Source organism: Scleropages formosus, chromosome 8, assembly GCF_900964775.1.
Source record: "Scleropages formosus chromosome 8, fSclFor1.1, whole genome shotgun sequence".
NCBI classification, from domain to species: Eukaryota; Metazoa; Chordata; class Actinopteri; order Osteoglossiformes; family Osteoglossidae; genus Scleropages; species Scleropages formosus.
In genome coordinates this window covers 32,652,182-32,674,310 of record NC_041813.1, presented here as the reverse complement: position 1 = coordinate 32,674,310, position 22,129 = coordinate 32,652,182, and the positions used below count along the sequence as shown (strand labels likewise).

Genomic DNA, 22,129 nt, shown 5'->3' with positions numbered 1-22,129 from the left:
CAGCGAACCCGATGTGACAGTCTCCTAGCAACCACTTCCATCTCCTTGGAGACACAGGCTGACATCATTTCCTGTGTGTAAGAACGAGTGCTCATGGACTGTGTGTGTGTTGTTTACATGGTTCGCAAAGGGATGTGTGCAGCACAATGATGGTTAAATGACAATGTCAACAAACAAAGCGAGTGTGATGCTGTGCTTACACTGTAGACAGGAGAGAGGCATCACCACTCTTCTCTCTCTCTCTCACACACGCACGCACGCACGCACGCACGCACGCACGCACGCACGCACGCACGCACGCACGCACGCACGCACGCACGCACACACACACACACACACACACACACACACACACAGAGAGAGAGAGAGAGCTGTACGCTCCCAGGGAAACAACCATACTGTTATGGTTACATGGTTGCCAGGAGGTACAGTGACTGGGAGGTGCGTTGGGTCCCACGCGGGTTCTGCCAGGACAAAGTGAGTGCCAAAGGCTGCCATCTGCTAGGAGCGCTTGGCAGGAGAACGAAGTGCGGCACACGGCGCCCACGTGTGGCTACGCAACATATTGCCGGAGTTAAAATTAATGTGGCAACGCCGTTTGGCCTCAGCAAGCATCCCACACGCTCCGGATACTGTGCCCCTCCCTCCACATGTGTACCGTGTGGACAGCATGGAGCACGTCATGGACACGTCGGTTTCTGCACAAGTTCTCATGCACAAAACGAGCCTTTATTGCACTGCGAGGAAGCAGCTGCTGCAAGGGGGAACAAAAGAGGCAGCAAAACAAACATGCGTGTAACTTGCTGGCAGGAAGTGTGTGTATGCGCGCAAGACTGTGTGTTTGTGTGTATTGCCGTGCTCTGTCCTGCACACAGCGCATCACGGCAGGACTGCCTCAGATCAAGTCCATGAGGATCTCATCTTCCATGACGCTAGACACTTGAGGCATGCTGGGACCCGGAGCCACGGAGCCTCTCTGACCTGGGGGCATCAGCATCTGGCCTGAGAGGGAAGAGAAGACAGAGGGCAGAGCATCACACTGCGTGCACAGGCCCCACATACATACACGCGCACACACTCAGTGTGCTACCTGCCAGCGGCTGTCTCCACTGAGCCTGCAGCGGGGCACCCCCTCCTGGTGAGGTATGTACCAGCGGCTGCCCCAGGGCCTGATGGGGAATCATCCCGGGCTGCATGTGGGACACGGCCGCTTGCTGTGTAAGCGAGAGAGAGAGAGAGAAGCACATAGATCACACCCATGGGAAGGAAGCCCCACCTCCAGCCACAGGTCAAAGGTCAGTCGGGCATTGTTACCGGCTGCTGCTGGCTGAGCAGGAGGCTGCGCAGCTGTGGATTGGCTCCTGGATTGGAGAGGCGATGCATAGAAGGCTGTGGTGGAGCTTGGCCACCCTGCGCTGTCTGATTGGGTGGAGCGCCTGAGACTGGAGGTTGCTGATTGGCTGTGGCAGCTGCCCTCATCTGCAGACCAACGAGAGGAGATAGGAATAAGAAGCGATAGGAATGAGAACCGGAAGGTCAAGAGTTTCTGAGGAGCAGGGGAGCTGAGAGAGAGAAACTGGACAGACAGAGCATCGGGTGGGGGGTGGGGGGTGGGGGCAGAGTCTTACCATGTTGGACTGCCTCTGCGGGTCATCCATCATGGTGACCTGGCTGACCGGTGGTAACCCCGAAACTACTGGCTGGGGGACAGTCGAACAGACAGAGACACACTTCAGTCCATGACCTCTGGCAGACAAGGTGAGGGGATGCAGGCAGAGCACAGGAGCATCGCGACAGTTACCTGCTGCTGGACGTTGCCATGGGAGACAGGAATGGGCCCGGGGGGCCGGTTGAGGAAGTTCTGGTTAGGAGGGACAGCTCCCTGCGGCATGGAGCCAGCAGCACCCATCTGGAACATGGCAGAGGAGGACGGCATGCGGGTCAGGGAAACACACACACGGAGACACGCAGGCACAGGTGTGCACACACACTGAGGTACACAGATGCGCATGGGGGTGGGAGGGGCATACCGTGCGGTGCTGTTGGACCTGTTTGTGGTTGGTGATGACTTGGCGGATGCCATTGACGAAGCCGCTCTGGTCGTTGGGGATGAGGCCCATGAAAATCTTCTTCTTGGATGAGTAGAGCAGCATGAGGACGCGCACCTCACAGGGGGCACTGTTGGGGAAGTGCACGCAGCCAGCCTTTGTGCACAGACATACACCGCTCCAATTTGGTTACAATCCTTAAAACAGCGCCACCCACAGGCTTCACAAGTTCACAACACTCATCTACAATGAGACCCTAAGTGCACTTTCTGGAGGAACATGAACCTACAACCTCTTCTGACTGCTCCACTGGTCCCCTCTCCCAAACTGCAGTGACAGGAAGTGAATGACTGATCACTGAGACTGAACTAACTGGATTTAGCGCCATCTGGCGGACACAGACAGGAGCAGAAAATGAAACAGGGCACAGACCCTCTGCTCTCATGCAACGAGGCGCTAAATAGTGAAAATCAGCTCCAGTGACTTATGAAACTACATATTCTCCTTCATCACACAAATTATTAATTCAATGAATTATTCCTTCCAACTGCCTGTTAGGGGCTTCAGTGAGGACTGTAAAGACACCGAAAACTGCCAGGGGTCCAGCAAACAAAAGGGCTTTTCTGCGGCCACCACAGCGCCACAGGCCAAACCCTCTGCAATCCATCTGGCCCCGGCAACAGCACAGCTGCACATGCATGATGGTCAATAAAACAACTCTGAGCTCTGACTATGGGTGGAAATCAGTCATAAACGGAATAAACACTCGTGGGAACATTTAGGAAAATGAGAGAACACGGTAAATTAATGTGAGTATGTGCTGAATCTGAGCACAAGAAAACATGGGTGAACCTGTGACAGACAGTCTCCACCAATCGCAACTACCGATGAAAGTCACTAACGTCAGGGCTGGAATAGCGGATTCATTGCTCTTTAAGATTTTCTGATATTATTCATTAATTTTTTTTGTTAATTTTCTTCAAAGCGACATATAGCATTACGCTACTTACCACAATTTACATTTATACACCTCAGTAATTTTTACTCTATAAAAGCAAAGTACAAGGTGATACTACAGCTGTCACATATAAAAGGTATCTTTTATTATTTTGCTGTACTTTAATAGCTGGACCTATTTTTGTAATTTGTGTAAGAAAGAGCAGAAACTGGACACCAGCACAATAGGAACTCACTTCACTTATGTGAGGACAGGCTTCTGGGTGGCACGTAATTACCCAATCAGAACACTTGTTTTAATGAGAAAAGGGAACATGTGAAAGACCCATGGCTCTGCCCTGATTGGCATCAGACATCGAGGTGAAGAGGATCAGGCAGAGGGGCGGTGGGGCAGACCATAAGCGGAAGAGCAAAATGACAGAGAATTAAGGGGGGGGTCTTCCAGAAAACCCCACTCACAAAGCCATTGGCCATGATGCGGTAGAGGCCCTTGAGAGACTCCATGTCCTTGTTGGTGAAGTGGAACTGTACCATCCTAGAGTTCCTGAAGAGAGGCCCCAGTGTAGTCTAGGGGAGAAGAGCAGATTAACATCACAGACTAGGGCAAAGACACAAGAGAGGCGGTGCAGTAGGCGGAAACAGAGCAATGGGCCTCACCAGCAGTTGCTGAGGGATGAGCTGCATGATGAGCTTCTGGGGCCACTGGTCTGCATTGCTGGGGTAACAGAGAAGACAAAGACACACTAGTTAAACAATCAGCAATTAACACGGAAACAAGCTCAGCCAACCGGTGCTCAGCGTGACAAGGAAGCTCTACATCCGCTTCCAGGAGCTCGTCGCAGTGAGGGGAGAACATGGCCAGGACACTCACAGGTTCTCTCCCTGGTTGACATACACCTGGCAGGGCAGCGACCGTGTCAACTTCGTGTTGGAATCCATCGACGTCGTCTTTGGCTTCTGCAGGGGAACAGGGGACAGGACAGGTGTGCCAGAATGTAAGTGTGTCCCCATCAGTGGGGCTCTCAAGCCACCTGAGAAGAAGCTGAGGTGCTTCAAACTCTTGGGGGTCGTAGGTGACAGAAAAGGGAAATGTGGAGAAATGCTGGACATCTGCAACGACGAGTGCTCCTCTGAGATTCCTACAGGAGGCTTCCCCTCTAGATTCCTACTCGAGAATCACAGAGGAGATTCTTGCAGGAGGTCCTTCGTTGTCTTACCTCTTGCCACTCGAGCACCCCGCTCCAGGCCATGATCTTATTGGCTACTCCTTGCTGCGGTCCAATTGGATTGGCACTCAGCTGGCCTGCCGGCACACCGGGCTGTGAGGGGAACGGACAGTGCTGAACATTTCCTTCTTCGGGGACATGCAAAGTGTTCCTCCAAGGCTTCAGAGTGAAGACAGACACTACTGGCATCTCTGCAGACATCCTCAAGGTCACCCCAGTCCATCACAGGCACACTGTCAGTCTCCCTCCGAGCCAGGACGGGGGCGACACTGTGTCGGATACGTGTGCCCCTCAGCAACCTCCCCTCAAGGTGCCTTTCCATAGCTGAGACTCACCATACCGGGCTGAGAGGAAGGCGGTGTCTGCTGATTGGGCGGCTGTGGCTGAGCAATCTGAGAAGGCTGCTGATTGGGTGTGGGCTGCCCAGAAGACTGAACCTGTGACTGCTGCGGGGGGGGTGGTGTTTGCTGGTTCAGCATGGGGGCAGACATGGTGGTGACGGTGGCCAGACTAGGTTGAGACGTCGGGACCAGGTTCACACCACTCACTGACTGCAGAGGTGCTGGCTGACCGAAAGGTGACGGGACTGAGGAAAAAAAGAGTGAAACACACAGAGAACAGTGAGACACAGGGAGTGGAAGAGTGAGACAGCTGAGTCAATGTCCCTGAACTGACAAGACAGCACTGTATTATTCCTTTGTGTCAAGAAAACAAGAGTCCTGCTGCTAGTGCACACACTCACAGCGCAGGTTCTTCTGGTTGTTGGCCGCCTCTACAGCCTTCTGAGCAGCAACCTGGGCAGCGCTGAGAGAAGAGGACGGCTGCAGGACAGGTGGAGAGAGAGAGACACACACAGAGGCTCGGGTAAGGAATGCACAGGAAGACTGGCAGGCTCTGTGTACCGGGCCATAGGCTCAAACCTGGTACTGATGAGCTGTGCTGATTGGAGGAGGCTGGGAGGCTCCAGGGAGACTGGTCTGACCGACAGACAGGGGCTGAGGTGGCTTCAGAGGGCCTGCCCCAGAGCCCCCCCCCTGGGCAGCTGTGGGCAGATAGACAAACAGAGTGAAATACATTTCATTTAGTTGTACTGCTCATTTAAAGGTAAACCAAAGGAAATGAGGTAACAAGGGAGAAGGGAAGGAGCTCTCAGCCAGTCTCAGTCTCTCTCTCTCTCTCTCTCTCTCTCTCACCTGGCAGGGCGATGCCTCGTACCAGGATCATGTGACGCGGGTCCTGGCTGTAGTCTGGGTGTGGAGACTCTGCAGCCACACCCACAGGCGAAGCTCGCTCAAAGAGGGCCTGCAGCGCGGGCAGTTTCCGAGGAGACAACACAGAGAAGTGTATGCCTCTCTGCGGGGAAAGGGGCTGCGTTAGCCCATCCATTCTCAGTCACACACTTAACCGTGCAGCAGGAAAGAGGCGGCGATGAGGCCTGGGGAAAATCTGGGGCACCGATGCACACAGCTGAGGCTCGTGAGACACACGAGCGGCACTCACGTCGCGTATGATCTGGACCAGGCTGTCCGCGGTGCAGCCCGTATAGCTGACGCTCTCAACGGCGGGCAGCAGGTACGGTGGGGAGTTGCACAGCAGCACACACACCTTGTGGGTCTGGCCTCTGAGTCGCAGGCATCCAGCAGCAGCGAGGGACAGACGGAGACAGAGGGAGGGAGCATTTGAGGAGCTCACTTGCTGAGTGCTGCACATGAGCAGACACAACGCACCACTGATGCCTATCCTGACAGTGGCACTCCAGGCCTCCACCTTCTACTCACATCTGCTCCCTCATCTTCTTGAAGTCGTCAAAGAGCTGCAAAGCCACCGAGAGGCCCTCGGCGATGAGGCTGCAGCTCTCTGCCCCACCGCCCATGAACCTGGGTAGGTTAGAGTGAGGAGCACAGGACATCACTTTGGACCAAGCCACCCGGACACGTGTGGAGAACTGTTTAACTGCAACATTTACTGTCCACAGTGATAAAAACATCCACAAACACTCTCTGTGTGCCAACCACCTGCTGCTGGTCACAACAGGGATATCGTTGTGTAATAACTGTGTGATCAACAGGGAACTGCCATGTAACCACCACAAAGTTACGGTGCAGTCACAGAGAAGCCACAGCGGTGAGTCTAAGGGCCATTGAGGAAAAAAAGACTGTGTCCCCACTACAACGTGTCCAGCAGCGAGAGCGTATTACCCCTGCTTCCACTGAGCCTCCGGGCCCCGACAGACACAGAGACAAGCCCGAGGGGCACCCTTCTTACTGGATACTGTCGATCCAAGTGACGAACTCAAAGGCGGAGCTCGTGGGGGCGTGGCACTGCACGTAGGACTCGGGGGCACAGTCCACCGTGTTGAACACCACCAAGCTGTACTGTGTCCCACCGTACTGCAACAGGAGGACAGGAGACATCACAGGAATGACACTTCACACCAGGCAGGGGGGCTGGAGAGACTCATGTCACAGAGGGACACCCCAGCAAAGAAGACCCTTGGCTGAGCACCAAGAGGAACTCCTCTCGAAGAGGGCCAGGAGCAGCTCATTTCAACAGTTCCTCTTCCCACTGCAGCTGTCTCACCGAGTGCTTTCGCCTGTATTTCTTTTAGAGAGCAATAAACACACATACATACAACATAACACGAGCGCACCTCAAAGTCAGGAAGGCAGACAGACTGGGAGAGACAGATGAACGGAGAGACCACTTACATCTCCTCCAAAGTCAGTTTCTGCAGGAGGCCCCCCATTGAAATACCTACAGACAGGAGAACTCGTTGAGGTACAGCACTGCGGTGGCACACACGCACAGTCTGATCCAGGGCTGTACTCACTCAATGGCAGGCAGTATGTAGTGCTTCCTCATAGACTCGAAATAGGGCCCGAGGTTCGCGGTTCCCTCGATGACGAACACAACGTCGGCCACCTGATTGGCTCCTGATTTCGTGGGCGGGTCCATGGATTCCACGCCCAACACCATAGGGCCTGAAGGGGAAGGAGTGTGAAAACACACACACAGCAGAAAGAAAAACGTCCAACCCGCCTGAGGGACGGCCAGGCCGGGTTACTCGAACAGCGGAGCAGTCGAACGAGTCCCGGGCCGCTCAGCTGAGCGAAGAGAAACAAGCTGAATGAACTTATGAAGGCTGGAGGCACAGTTACCGTGACCCGCAGTTATCCCACACCGACCGACCGACCGGCGAGCGAGCGAGCGAGCGAGCGGGCGTTACGTTATTAAGTTAACTACAGGCTCTAGTGGAGCTCCTGGCCTGGCTTCATAATTCATTAGCGAGCGACTGAGCCAACTTCAGCCTCCCGCCGAGACGCCAGCTCGCCCCCTCACTCACTCAGACTCACCCGCCACTCAGCACCTCAGCGCTTCTCCCGCGGCTGCGCACCGGTTCTCGCGGTGGTTCTCGCGCCACTGACTTCCCTGCGAGCTGCACGCGATGCGATGCGCCTCAGTAACGTACACAGTGACGAGCCGCGCTGTTAACTTAACGGCTTTACTCCCTCATTCTTGACTCTTCCCCACGAATAGCTCGCGAGCTAAGCTAAGCTAAGGCGCTAACATGCTAATGCTAACGGTCTCCTCGCTCCGAACCGCCTGCACTTACCGCCGACCGTCAAAGCGTCACAATAGAACTGTCGTTTTAACACCCTGGTTGTACCGTTTCTTGCGACGTGTATCGCAGTAAATGTGCGCGTGACCCGTTTGGTTCGCGCTCGGCGATCGGTGCTCCACTGCTCTGGTCTGAGCGGGAAACTGAGAGCGACGCACCGAGACTGACGAGTCGAGTGACGAGCGACGGATCGCCGAGCACCAGACACAGATGTGAGGAGAGGAGCCCTGTCACGAAACTCACGTATTTAGACACAATGCTGCAAGAAATGAAAGGGTCCAAATGCTTCGTGTGAGAAGAATACTGCTGTGCACTCCGGTGCTTTCAGTATTGGTGCTGGCAAATGCAGCCAGCAGGGGGCGGTCCCGGTTCGCAGAAGGGTGCACTGGGGTCGTGGCAAGGGGGCCGCTGGCTGTGAAACAGGGCCCTGAAAGTGGTTTCCGGGAGCCGTTTCTCTGTCTCGGTGAGGACCGCAAGTTCCTGGCACCGTAACGCCATCGCGGCGTCGTGAGCGTCGCTTCCTGTGCTGCGCCGCCCGCTGGCCGGTACGCCTGGGCGAATGGACACACACACACACACGCGTGGGTGCCCGCCCGCCCACACACACACACACACACACACACACACACACACACACACGGGCAGGACAATGAGCAGATTGTGTCCGGACTCCCAACGAGTCGCAGTTGCCCCAGGACGCACCGGGCGCCCAGCGGGGCCTGCAGAGGTCATGATGGACACTCGACGGCTGTGGGCGGCTACGGATACAAGGGTGGGCCACGGGTCACAGGGGACAGCGCTGCGTGAGAGAGGCAGCGGGGAGCCCTCAGCCCCCGGGAAAGATGCGAAGGCTCTCCCGGTGCTTCCGTGTTCACAGGAGTCGCTCCGCTCCGGTCCCCACGCAACAGGGTTCATTTGTCCCAGGAATTCACCCCCGCTGGCCAGTTGCCATCGAGAGAAGGTCTAATTACCATTATTTCCTGAAGAAAAATGATGGTTCCTGGATAAAAAGTAAAAGGTCTTTCGTCCAGCAATAACAACAGCAGCACGTTAATGCCTATTTCTTTACGTGTTTCTTGCTTGTCTTTTCAGATCATCCTGTCATTCATCCTTTATCAACAACCTTGTGTTTTCGTAGCAACTTAGCAACACCAAGAGTTTTACATTTTGTGCTTCGGCGCCGAGCGCTCCGTTTTCTCCTCTTTCGACTCCAGACGCACTACAAGTGACGCTGAAAAGGCTCCTTTCTGCTGCGGGTGAAGCCGTGTGTCTTTCGTGCGCCTTTTACTCATTTCAAACCGAGTTTCCGAACCGGGGCCTCGCGTACAGCGGTAACACCGCGGTCTTTGTGAAGTAAACAAGAGCAGCACCGAGACTCTCGTTCGTACCTGTTCTTCAATAGCGCACTCTGTCTACGGAGCTGTCCAGCACACAGAGCCTCAGAGCCACACACAAGTACACATCTTTGCACCGCTGTGTGGCTTCCTCAACAGACACTTTCTGTTTTGCTTATTGTCATTTTTCTCAGTTTCCCTCCAGCTGAGGATGCAGGTGCCTTTATTTCCCCAACCCCCCTCGTTCTCCCCCCATCTCTGGCCCCCTCTCTCATTCTCCCCCCTCTCGTTCACGCCTCTCTGCACTGCATCTCTGCCTTTCCAAATAAGTGATTTTCTTTAAACACACAGGGAGTGCTTTTTATGGAAACAGCACCCATGGTCATAAATAATGTAAGTGCGTTAGCCTCCTGTCTGCACCTGGCCAGCATCCCGCCACGCAGCACTCGCACCGCCTGCCCCCCTGCACCATTTCCAAGAGGAACGCAGTGAGAGAGCGAGACGTCGCTCACGAGTCCCTTGCTCGTCCTGCCGAATTTTACTAATTTTTTAAGCAAGTCACTGCGAGGAGGTGCTGCCACTTGGTGTCTTTCATTCCCGCATACATTTCTTTGTGCAGAAAGCAGTATGTGTCAGGTGTGTGGTAACTCGCAGCAGGTGGGCAGAAGAAGAGCATCATGGGAACAGAACTGAGCATAAAGAGCCAGGACTGGCAGCTACAAGTACTGTGAAATCTTATTAAGTGTAGAGTGCCGGTCGTGACGATGTGTGACGTAGCGTGGACACGCACACTCACACACAAGGCCATTTCTCCACATTTCCTTTATTGCAGGTTGGTCACAGCCACCGTCAGCATTGTTCTCGGCCGAGCGCCAACCATTCGCACCCGTTAGCAAAACCCGGAGAGCTCGTTTCCGCTTTGAGAAAGTCCCTTGAAAAGGAAAGGGAAAGCACTCGGGAATACAGCAGCTAGACTATAGTTGCCATGGAAACTGTTCACCATCACCCTCGATAGGAGAACCAGGCCGCTCACACTGTTCTTACAGAAGGACTCGTGACGATCCCTGCATGGAATGAACAACAGTCGTGCTGCTGTAAACATGTCCACATGCAGTGTGGCAAACGGGATGCACGTGTTTCCAAAACCACGTCCACCTGGCGTTGTCCAGTGGAGGAAGGCAGCATGATGCGCCCATACCTCGACGCCCGGGTTCCAGCACTAACCTTTGACTCAGAGCGGCCTAGCTCGATGGTTCGGTCCTGAGACGCTGCGGCCGTTGGCTCTGCTTTGACTCTGAGCCACACTGACCTCTACACACACAGCAGTACACAGCTCTACAGGCACACAGGGCCCTCTAGGACACAGAGCCGACACGAAGGGAGACACGTCGGAGAGGGCAACGAGAACACGACACGCGTGTCGCACACAAGGAAACAAGGTCACAGCAGAGCAACACACCAAGAGGCACGGAGACGCACGAGTACGGAGAGAAATCAGACACAGGTACACACGTCAAGGAACACGGAGCTCAGGCCCCCCTTTTCATACGAAGTCGCCTGTCCAAAATATGTCCTGGCGGAGCAGAGCAGCACAGCCTCACCCTCAGACCTGCATGTGACCCTGTCCACATGGTCACAGACCCCAGAGTCCACCAGCATCCTACGCAGAGAAGTCCAGCAGAGTCCGTGAGGGACAGCGAGTGAGGACAGGGGACCTGCTGCAAGCGCTCAATTCCTCTGTTATGTCCACGGCGAACACACAGGAAGCTGCTTGAACAAAGCTGCTTCACAGCATGGATAAAAACGGGTCTGTAAATGTGCTGAAGGTGCTGGATAGACTTGCTGGTGCCATGCGATGAAGATGTAGATGCAGAAGGAACATGTTCTTCCCGTTTCTCCATCAGATGTCCGAGCGCTGTGAGCATGACCCACGCGGGGGACGGTGGGGGGACATCCGAAAACAGACGACCGTGTCAGCAAGTCAGTCTCAGAATGCAGGCAGTGGGAGGAAGAATGAATGAAGCAAGGTTGTGGGACATGTTGGACAAAGGAGAAACCAGCGCTGTAAGGAATGTGTGGACAACTCACCAGTCAGTGGACAAGACACACATCCTGGGGGAAAAAAACACTACCAACAGGTAATGGTGCGTGTGTGCATGTGTATGTGTGTGTGTGTGTGTGTGTGTGTGTGTGCATGACGATTCACATTCATCGCCTGCTGAGGTTGCTCTGGGCTCCTGAGATGACATCATACTCCTCCTTTCTTGTCAAGAAGCTTTGTTCATAGAAGCAGAACCAAAGAACCGAAGGGCAACGAAGCTCCTGTGGACATCCGACCGTGTCTCTTTTTGACGGACAGGGAAGCACAGACAAGGACAGGACCGGGACACGGGGAACAGGGCGCTGTGGGGTGGGTGTGAGAGAGAGAGAGAGAGAGAGACAGAGGGAAAATGAGCAGAGCTTCCTGCAGCTTGAGTCCAGGAGGACAGTCATAGTCAGGGATGTGAGAGAAAAATAATTCTTGTCCCTCTTCTCTGCTGAGGGCAAAGGGCGTCCTGTCAAACATACAGGAACCTGCGGGATGTCCCATGCTGTGGACGTGTCCCTGTGCTCCAGGGTATGAGGTATAATGGAGGAGGTGAAGGGCTTCAATACTGGGTCACATGTGGGTGAGATACAGGTGTTTGTCTGTGGTTACGAACATCTCCCAAACTTGCTGTGCGTGCGGCTATCAGCTCTTCCCAATGAAGTGTGTGTGTGTGCGTGTGTGTGTGTGTGTGTGCGCGTCGCTTACAAAGCGTATCAGCATGAGGCACGCTGACTTCTCTCTCTGTAGGCTCCGTGTGTGTGAGATAAAGCTCGCCAAGCATCACTCTGCCCCTCTGCTGTAAGTCTCTGATTGTGCTGCGAGCACAGGGACAGCGGACAAGACGGCCACATCCTCGCTGCGCTCTTTCCTTGTGGCTGTGGGGTAGAGTGCGCTTCGAGGAGGCCACGTACCACACAGGAGGTCTCTGTCTGTCCCCCGCTACTCTGAGTGAGGGCTGTCCACCACGATGTGGGGCTTATTGGAGGCCGTGGCACTCTTGGACACATACGTGTTCATGGTCTTCTCCTGAGGGACGACACACGAAACATCGTCCACCTGTTTGCTCACCAGCAGTGTGCATAAACACATCGACACCCCTCCCTCAAATGACCACGTTAACTTGTTCTGTAAAATGACCCGTTCGTCCCGTTCCACTGGTGAGGAGGTCAAATGACCATCCATCTAAGCTGGTACTGACACCTGAGGAAAGTGGTGTGTTTTTAAAGGCTCCTACATTCTTTTACTCTCTTTTACATCCCATTGTGGTTGTTTTACCCTGTTCCTTGAGTCCAGCTGTGTGCTTCCCGCTGAACAAGCGCTTCGGCGCCGAGCGCTCCGTTTTCTCCTCTTTCGACTCCAGACGCACTACAAGTGACGCTGAAAAGGCTCCTTTCTGCAGCGGCTGCGGGTGAAGCCGTGTGTCTTTCGTGCGCCTTTTACTCATTTCAAACCGAGTTTCCGAACCGGGGCCTCGCGTACAGCGGTAACACCGCGGTCTTTGTGAAGTAAACAAGAGCAGCACCGAGACTCTCGTTCGTACCTGTTCTTCAATAGCGCACTCTTTCTACGGAGCTATCCAGCACACAGAGCCTCAGAGCTGCACTTGGACTCAGCTCTTCCTTTTACTCTGGACTCTTCTGGACGTGAACTGACCACCCAGTAAAATACCGGATTGCTTCATACTGAAAAGAGTATACATTTTCATAAAACTTTGCAGAGGTTTTTTGTTCTTTGGACCAATGTTATGTGCTCTGACTGTACACATACATCAGTAACGCGTGTGTGTGTGTGGGTGTGTGGGTGCACCCACATACACATCACCAATGTCATGTGTCCTTTTGTGCATTGACAGTGCTTTGTGTAGCCCCAGGTGCCCGAGGACATGCCCACCTCCACCAGCTGGTGCCAGTGCTCAATGGGCTTTCGAGGGTTGGCCAGCATGGCTGCCCAGTGCTCCCTGCCAGGCCCCTCAGCATCGCCGCCCACCCGACACATTCCTATCACCTCGTTGTGGCCAATGCTGCACACAGACAGAGAGAGAGAGAGAGAGAGAGAGAGAGAGCGGCAGAGATCTCATCGCACTCCACTGTGTGCTGCGGTGCCGTGATGCCTTGGCGGCTCCGGATTTATGCTAATGAAGGAAACCTGAATTTTACATGAACACAAATGAGCGAAAGACATTGTGTTTGGACGGCGAGTGGGGTCACATGCAGCAGACGCGCCCCTTCTTCCTGGGAGTCTACGTTGCTCCGACAACACGTCACGACTGTCCTCATCGCGAACCCTTTCGGCTGAGCAACTGCGAGGGAGCTGAGTCAACACACTATGGTAAAGTATACCAGGTTACGCAGCAAATATTGATGCATGACACTCTGAACACATCTGTTAGTTGGCTGAAAGGACAGAAACGGCAAATGCAGAACGGCCTCGTGCCAGGTGGACACGTGGAGCCCCCAAAGGGGGTGCTCTGCTGCAGAATGACGAGCAGATGGTGGCAGCAGTAGGGGGACACGTTGCCCACCGTGATGCGTCACCGCTCTCCGTGCACCTCACCCTTCGCCCCAAACCGTGGGACAGGTGACACTTGACTCATCTGAAGGGCACTGCTTGTTTGCAGCTTCAGAGAAACCCTGTTCCAACAGCATCTCCATTTCACACTGGAGGTCTTGCTCTCGCCTCCAGGGACAGCCGTCACAGGGTCTGTCTTCTCCTGTCCCTCAGATTCTCATGCACTTTCCTGGATACACCTCTGTCTACTGAATTGTTGGACACTGTGGACAAAAGCGTCTCACACCTAATGTACATAGACTAATGAATGGTGCTTCTCCATCACTCACCAATCGTAGTCCATGACAGCAATGATGAGCGACACGCTGTCAATATTCTCGTGAGGGATGTCGAACACCAGAGCCTCGTTGTAGCTGGGGTTGAGGGTGTTCTTCTTGATGGATGTCTTCCTCTTCTTCAGTCTCCGTCCCTCACAGATCAAGGATGCTTTGACGTAGGGGTCTGTGAGAGCAACCGGGGGTCAAGGTGGAGTTTAGCGACTGCCTGCAGACACTATCCTATGACCAAGTCACCGATTAGCTCCACAACGGCTCCTGCATCACATGGCTCTCAGGACCATGGCACACCATCTGTCAAGAGAGCAGCACGCCAATGGCTTTGAGTTCAGTCTAGTTCAATTACCTGAGAAGCCGGTGAGGTCCATGGCCTTCAGGTTGGTGGCCTTTATGATGGTGGCCGTGAGCCTGCCGGCAGTTGGCAGGTAGCACAGTGAGAAATTCAGCTCTCCCAGGTCAGCCTTCTCCTGCAGCAGACATTAACATTTATTTACATTTTGCTGACGTTTTCCTCCAAAGTGACATTGAACTCAAGGAAACAACATAACCCAACACCGGGGGTTTGGCTGAAGGGTACAACAGTTTGCAGAACGTAGAAAGAGTCCCTTTAGGTCCCACTGAGATTCCCATAGAGCTCCGCAGAGTCCTGCTGAGAATCTCACTGACTTCCAATTGAGATTCCCATTGAGTCCGACTAGGAGCTCTGCTGGACGTCTTACTGGGTGTCCGACTGAGTACCGCTGAATTCCATTGAGTCCCACTCGGACTCCCACTAAATCCCCTTAAGAAGTCTATTTTTTGTTGAAGGTGCTGGAGTTCTGTGTCTTACCGCTGTACCCTCAATGATGTCTCTCCACACGGGCTTCTCTCCTGTCCCCTCACTGAAGTCCAGGAGGTTGTCCACCACCACCTGCCCAATGAGGTCATGTCTCGAGAAGCGGTCAAAGTCGTACACAGAAAAGTGCAGCTTGCGGGAGGGAAGTTCAGCTAGAGGCACACAAAACTGGAAGGTCTCGTTGAAAATGGGATTCAGAGTCTTCCTGTGGACCTGAGGGATGAAGAGAGAGGGTCACAACAAAACTCTTCAGTGAAGAGTGAGGAGCTGAATGCAAGACAGCATCAAACATCATCCACTGAGCAGCAGAAAGACATTAACTGAACATGTATTCATTTATCTGACCCTTTTCTCTAAAGTTACTTACAGTGTTGATCTACTTACAATTATTTATCCATTTTTACAGCTGGGTACTTTCACTGAAGTAATTTCTGTTAAGTACCTTACTCAAGGTACTACAGCTCGGGTGGGGTTCAAACGTGTGATCTTCGGGTCCAAAGGCAGTAGCTCTACCCACTCCACTACAAGCTGTTCATATGCTTTTTACATCACCAGCTGCCCCCAGAGAGAAAGAAAGGCCAAGAGTCGGTGAAGGAGCGGAGGGACGAAGAAGCACCTTAGTCTGAAATTTCTTCTTCCTGTCTGGCAGCAAGTAGATCTTGACGTAGGGGTCCGAGAAGCCATTGGCATCTTTCGCCGGTAAGTCGAGCGCTTTCAGGATCTTGACAACTAACTGCTCCGTGCTGTAGGGGGGCAGAGGGAGAACAGAGAGGGACGCATTGATCCTGCTGGACGTCCCCGGGATGCTGGACACCCAGCACTGAGTCTTGCGTGGCCCACAGCCCGAGCACTCTGCACTCTGTAGTAAAGTACAGTAAAGTACTGCACCAGAGAGGTACTGCTCCACTCTTCTAGATCGCGAGTTCACACACACACGGTGCTAACCTCACAGGCGTCCCTCCTTGTACTACAGAACACAGGAGAACGAAAGGCGGGAATAAACCACACGTTCACAGGGGTTCGCTGTCAATCGAATGACACCATCACCGAGTAACGTGACCTTTGAAAGCACCAGCTGATGATGGACAGGAAGCGTGATGGAAAGACCTGTTCCCGCACAGAAAACTGTCTCTCTCACACACACACACACACACACACAAGGAGACACAGCTGCACTTCTCCAGGAGACCACATGTGTGTATCACTGCGTGGCAGAAAGTCTTCCCCCCCCCCCGCACACCACCCACAACAATCCCCAAGAAGCACTCTGGTCTTGCACAGACTCTCAAGGGCTATAAACTGATTTGAATATTTACTATGTAGAGAACAGCTCCGCACAGAGGAGCCCGACACTCTCAGTGTCACTGCGGGGGAGACAAACAGTGGCAACGCAGGCACACACACACACACACGCGCGCGCGCGCACGCAAAGCTGACGCACCTCGCTGTTGTGCCGTTACTTCATTGTTACGCTGTTTTGGTGGTCGCTCTGCAAGCTGATCATGTATAATTGATGAGCGCGTCGTCCCTCGCTGCCCCACCGTCAGCACGTTGCTCACTCCGGTGGGGCAGCGCACCATAACACAGAGTCACGGGGCAGCCTTCGCTCAGCAGTGTGCGCGTGTACGCGTGTGCGTATAATCAATCCCCTGGCTCCTCCACCCAGTGGAGGTGATCCCCCACACTCACTTGAAGGCGTAGCGCAGGAGGAAGCTGATTTTTCCACAGGTGCCCTCCCCCTTGCCCTCCTCCTGCTCCGCCTGCCGCGGTCGGTACAACTCCGGCTTGATCTGGCCGATGCTCGTCACCTGCTCACTCTTCTCGTCACCGTGGAAATCGGGGCTCGAGAGCTGGTGGCTCATGGGCCGAGGCCTGAGAGAGAGAGAGGCCCAGCGGGTCAACGACGCGCACAGGCACATGCAGAGGCGCGCGCGCACACACACACGCACGCAAGCTGCCGCTTTCGGCACTGACCGGCTGGAGACCTGGTGCTGAGAGTGAGCGCTGGGCAGTTCCCTGTGGGCCTGCAGGGCGGCGCCGCACTCCGACACCGGGGGGAGCTCTGGGGACGTCTGGCTCAGCTTGAGCCCCCCTGAGCAGGGAAGAGGGAGAATCACATCAGTCTCTCTCGCGCACGCACGCACGCACGCACGCACAGACTTCCCAAGTGGAGCACACCTGTCCTGTGACATCATCGTGTCTTCTCACCTCCAGCTGAGCTGGGATAGCAGTCCATGTCCAGGTAGGCGTGTTCCTGCATCTCCTGTGCGCCACCTAACACGCCTCCAGCGGGGGTCCTCTCCGGCCCCCCCGCCACAATGTCACCCCTCTCCATGCCCAGCAGGTCCGAGAAGTGGGGGTGGTGCTGGCTGGGCTGAGAAAGCGAGGGGTACAGCGAGGAGGAGGAGTGTGTGTCTTTCCTGTGCAGGAGGGGGGGCAGCAGCGAGGAGCTTCCCAGGCCGGTGCCCCCTGGCAGGAGGCCAGAGGTCAGGCTGAGCCCCCCACCCTCCTTGTCTCGCCATGGCAGCCAGCACAGCTTCCAGGACACAAAGAGGGAAACTGAAAGCAGGACAATGCCGCAGAACGTCACGATGACGGAGAGCAGGCTCACAGAGATCTCTGCGAAGGAGAGGAACACACACAACGAGTGTGTGACTGGTAATCCGACACAGTTCGCCTCAGTCCAGAGCAGCTGCTCCTACAGGGCTCCCCATGGTGAATGAACCAACGAGTGTAATGCTCTGTTGCTAAGCAACGTCAGACCACTTCCCACTGCTGCCAGGAATGGGAGTGGGGGGGGTAACATGGCAACACAGGTGTGGCACTGAGCTGTTCGCTGTGTGTGTATCACACACCTGGAAGTTTCTCCTCCAACATGCTCCTCTCCCCTTTCTGCGAATGAGTCAAAGCCCCAAGTGTGTCACTAATGGAGCAGTGATTTAAAAGGCGCAGCCTGGCCTCGTGTGTGTGTCTGTGTGTTGGCAGCTGGGAGAGAGGCAGAGTGTGAGGTATGAAGTGTGACCCTTGCTTCAGTCACACTAGATGGAGGAGGAGGAACATGGAGCGCACGCACACACACACACACACACACACACAGAGGAACACACAGCACACACATTGCACAGTGATGGGCACCCAAGAGGGTGTGTTTGTCCATGTGGCACAGGAAAAGGGACCTCAAACAGCCAATGTGCCATCACGCAGGGCGCATCCCCTAGTGGTGTAGGCGACAGCTCACCTGTGTCCACCTGACGGTTGCGGCCCCTGAGCATGTAGCTGAACTCCTGGCAGCGCTCGTTGTGGCTGTAGCCGCCCGGTGCGTGGAAGCACAGCTCCTCCACCAGCACGAGGGCTTTCTTGCAGAGGTCTTCATCCCAGTCCCCCGACATCGTCCAATGAGCATGGCCCCACCCCCGAGGGGGAACGCCAGTCTCTCTGGGGGGGTCAAAAGCAAGGGGTGCAGGGAGGAGCGAAGAGAGACCAGAGGTGAACAGAGACAACGCCACATCATCACCCACACAGTGACGGTCTCCGTGACAACAGACAACGCTACACACACTGCTGTCAGGAAGGAGCATTCACACAGATGTACAATTAGCTCATGACTGCGGAAGAGTCCGAGGAGGGCGACCGGCACAGGCCAGCCGGACTGTGGGTACTCGGGTCCAGTGGGACGTCGCGCTCTCAGCGATATGGTGTCCAGCAGCTCATCTGGGCTTTGTCTGCAGGGCAGAAACATCAACTGGCAGCAGAGAGTGACAGGCCTGGTGGAAATGCGCGTGTGCGTGTATGTGTATGTGTATGTGTGTAAGAGCACCACGTGGGAAACGGCGTGCAGGCAAATGTGGAGCTGTGTTCTTGTGCATTGAAGTACCTGTGAACACTGTCATTGCTCCTTTCCACTCTCGTTCTGTGTCAAAAATGAGAGCAGTGCTGCTCCTGCCCCCCCCGTCACAGACACACACGCACACAAACACACACAGTGTGCACACCGCGTTTCTGACCTGCTGGACGGTACCCTCACAGCAGGGAGGACAGAGCAGGACAGGACAGGACAAGGACCAAACAATGTGTGTGTGTTCCAGGCGTTGGCCCTTCCTCTCCGTGACCCTGTACCAAGTCACGCGGGGTAAACTCATGGTAAACCAACAGCAGACCGTCCACCACGCCGAATGGAACGTTCTTCAGGAGGCAGTAATAGTGGCCGCCCATTCACACACTCCCACCACTACACACCTCCTCACTAACTGCCCCCCCAGCACCGTAAAGCCCATCTGTGCTTCTTCTCAATTGGCCCCAGGAACATGGCTGTTCTTCAACGTGTCCTCATGGGCTCACGGAGGCAGCGTAAGACCTGCCGTGCTTCGCTGCCCGCCCACACACGCACACTTGTGTCTGTTTCCAGTGTCACACGTCACCACCTGTCATTTCACACCTGTTTGTTCCCGTGCCGCAGACACACACGTGACGCAGATGCGGATGATACATGTAAAACACACAGAGGAATCAGACCGAACATTCGACACACAGCAGAGAAACCGCGCGGAGCACAGGTGTGTGTGTGTGTGTGTGTGTGTGTGTGTGTGTGTGTGTGTGTGTGTGTGTGTGTGTGTGTGTGTGTGCGCGTGCACGCACACGGGTATAGCAGTAAATCATGTGAACACACTTCACTCTGAGTCGACAGGTCAGTTAAGCAGTAAATGAAAAGGAAGAAGGAAACGATAATAATGTAACATTTGTTCCGTTCCACATGATGGACAGCTCCTCTGCGCGCGTCTGGAACAATAAATGAGTGTGTACGGGAGCTCATTGCCGCCTCTCCCTCCCACACACACACACACACACACACACACACACACACACACACACACACACACACACACACACACACACACGTGCGCGCGCACGACCGCTTCGTTTGTTTTCGCACAGGTGATGCTGCGCCGGAGAGAATCCGTGACGGAGATGATGACAGAAGAGAGCAGAGGCTCGAGGCTCGAGGCTCGGAGCGCAAAAACCACACATCACATCGGCTAATATAACGACGTCGGTGACCGTGAGCACTGAGCACCAGGAGCACTGAGCACCAGGAGCACTGAGCATCACCCACATGAAATGAATCATGATTCATTCGCTGACTCGTTGCGACTGACCGGTGGGGCTCACATGAAGAGGACGACGCGGATGACGACGATGAGCGCCTCTTTCTTTCCTCCGTCCTGCTCCTCCTGCACCGATGACTCTTCAACGATGCGCTCCGCTCTTCTGCGCTCGTGCCGCTCCCGTCTCCAGACTCTGCAGAGGACGGCGCGACACGGCGCGCAGCACGGAGCGGAAGGTGGATGGATGCAGGAGGAGCCTGGAGCTCCTGGCGGGCCGCTCCTGCCAGCAGGTGGCGCCAGAGTGGAGCGACGTGCGTGTCGGGTCCTTGCTGGCCTGAATCAGAGCTTCGTGAGCTCATCGGCTGGATGAAGGCGGCGGCAAACGGACTCATCTATATGATGAAGGCGGTGGCGATCAGACTGTTATATACGATGAAGGTGGTGGCGATCGGACTCTTCTAGATGATGAAGGCGGTGGCAATCGGACTCAGATCGGTCTCGTCTATACGATGAAGGCGGTGGCAATCGGACTCATCTATATGATGAAGGCAGTGGCGATCAGACTGTTATATACGATGAAGGTGGTGGCGATCGGACTCTTCTAGATGATGAAGGCGGTGGCAATCGGACTCAGATCGGTCTCGTCTATACGATGAAGGCGGTGGCAATCGGACTGTTCTATACCTATGAAAGTAGTGGCTATCAGACTCTTCTAAAAGATGAAGGCGGCGGCAATCAGACTCATCTATATGATGAAGGCGGTGGCGATCGGATTCATCTATACGATGAAGGTGTTGGCGATCGGACTCTTCTATACAATGAAGGTGGCAGCAATCGGACTCATCTATATGATTAAGGCGGTGGAAATCAGACTCAGATCGGTCTCATCTATACGATGAAGGCGGTGGCAATCGGACTGTTCTATATGATGAAGGCGGTGGCGATCGGATTCATCTATACAATGAAGGCGGTGGCGATCAGACTTCTATACGATGAAGACAGCGACGATCAGACTATTGTATACGATGAAGGTGTTGGCGATCGGACTCTTCTATACGATGAAGGTGGCGGCAATCGGACTCATCTATATGATTAAGGCGGTGGAAATCAGACTCAGATCGGACTCTTCTATACGATGAAGGCGGTCGCAATTGGACTCAGATCGGACTCCTCTATACAATGAAGGCGGTGGTGATTGGACTCATCTATACGATGAAGGCGGTGGCAATCGGACTGTTCTATACCTATGAAAGTAGTGGCTATCGGACTCTTCTAAAAGATGAAGGCGGCGGCAATCGGACTCAGATCGGTCTCATCTATACGATGAAGGCGGCGGCAATCGGACTGTTCTATACCTATGAAAGTAGTGGCTATCAGACTCTTCTAAAAGATGAAGGCGGCGGCAATCGGACTCAGATCGGTCTCATCTATACGATGAAGGCGGCGGCAATCGGACTCAGATCGGTCTCATCTATACGATGAAGGCGGTGGCAATCGGACTGTTCTATACCTATGAAAGTAGTGGCTATCAGACTTCTATACGATGAAGACAGCGACGATCAGACTATTGTATACGATGAAGGTGTTGGCGATCGGACTCTTCTATACGATGAAGGTGGCGGCAATCGGACTCATCTATATGATTAAGGCGGTGGAAATCAGACTCAGATCGGACTCTTCTATACGATGAAGGCGCTGGCGATTGGACTCATCTATATGATTAAGGCGGTGGAAATCAGACTCAGATCGGACTCTTCTATACGATGAAGGTGGCGGCAATCGGACTCATCTATATGATTAAGGCGGTGGAAATCAGACTCAGATCGGACTCTTCTATACGATGAAGGAGGTGGAAATTGGACTGTTCTTTACTGTGAAGGTGGTTGTGATCGGACTCATCTATACAATAAAGGCGGTAGCGATCGGACTCATCTATATGATGAAGGCGGTGGCAATTGGACTCAGATCGGACTCATCTATACGATGAAGGAGGTGGAAATTGGACTGTTCTTTACTGTGAAGGTGGTTGTGATCGGACTCATCTATACAATAAAGGCGGTAGCGATCGGACTGTTC

General features: G+C 54.2%; 2 protein-coding genes across 5 annotated transcripts; both read right to left on the bottom strand.

The window, feature by feature from the left end:
• Positions 1-695: 695 nt before the first annotated feature.
• med25 (mediator complex subunit 25) lies at positions 696-8,122 on the bottom strand. 2 transcript variants are annotated; one of them, XM_018764276.1, is made up of 20 exons: positions 7,845-8,122; positions 7,062-7,212; positions 6,940-6,985; positions 6,497-6,621; positions 6,010-6,108; positions 5,732-5,852; positions 5,425-5,584; positions 5,152-5,273; positions 4,974-5,052; positions 4,567-4,817; positions 4,223-4,324; positions 3,877-3,962; positions 3,663-3,720; positions 3,465-3,572; positions 2,031-2,204; positions 1,802-1,909; positions 1,629-1,700; positions 1,315-1,479; positions 1,091-1,214; positions 696-1,002 (listed from the first exon to the last, which is right to left on the bottom strand). In XM_018764276.1, the coding sequence occupies exons 2-20, from the start codon at positions 7,205-7,207 to the stop codon at positions 896-898; spliced, it is 2,253 nt and encodes a 750-aa protein (XP_018619792.1). In that variant the 5' UTR covers positions 7,208-7,212; positions 7,845-8,122; the 3' UTR covers positions 696-895. The 2 variants fall into 2 exon arrangements, with proteins under 2 accessions (XP_018619792.1, XP_018619793.1); XM_018764277.2 differs by lacking the exon at positions 7,845-8,122 and adding an exon at positions 7,585-7,607.
• Positions 8,123-9,108: 986 nt separating this feature from the next.
• Positions 9,109-20,333, bottom strand: LOC108941834 (synaptotagmin III). 3 transcript variants are annotated; one of them, XM_018764703.1, is made up of 12 exons: positions 20,105-20,333; positions 18,190-18,386; positions 17,160-17,570; positions 16,926-17,043; positions 16,641-16,823; positions 15,568-15,694; positions 14,946-15,164; positions 14,463-14,583; positions 14,111-14,282; positions 13,164-13,293; positions 12,185-12,299; positions 9,109-11,587 (listed from the first exon to the last, which is right to left on the bottom strand). In XM_018764703.1, the coding sequence occupies exons 2-11, from the start codon at positions 18,338-18,340 to the stop codon at positions 12,213-12,215; spliced, it is 1,719 nt and encodes a 572-aa protein (XP_018620219.1). In that variant the 5' UTR covers positions 18,341-18,386; positions 20,105-20,333; the 3' UTR covers positions 9,109-11,587; positions 12,185-12,212. The 3 variants fall into 3 exon arrangements, with proteins under 3 accessions (XP_018620219.1, XP_018620220.1, XP_018620221.1); XM_018764704.1 differs by having other exon boundaries at positions 20,118-20,333; XM_018764705.1 differs by lacking the exons at positions 9,109-11,587; positions 12,185-12,299 and having other exon boundaries at positions 13,211-14,282.
• Positions 20,334-22,129: the final 1,796 nt, after the last annotated feature.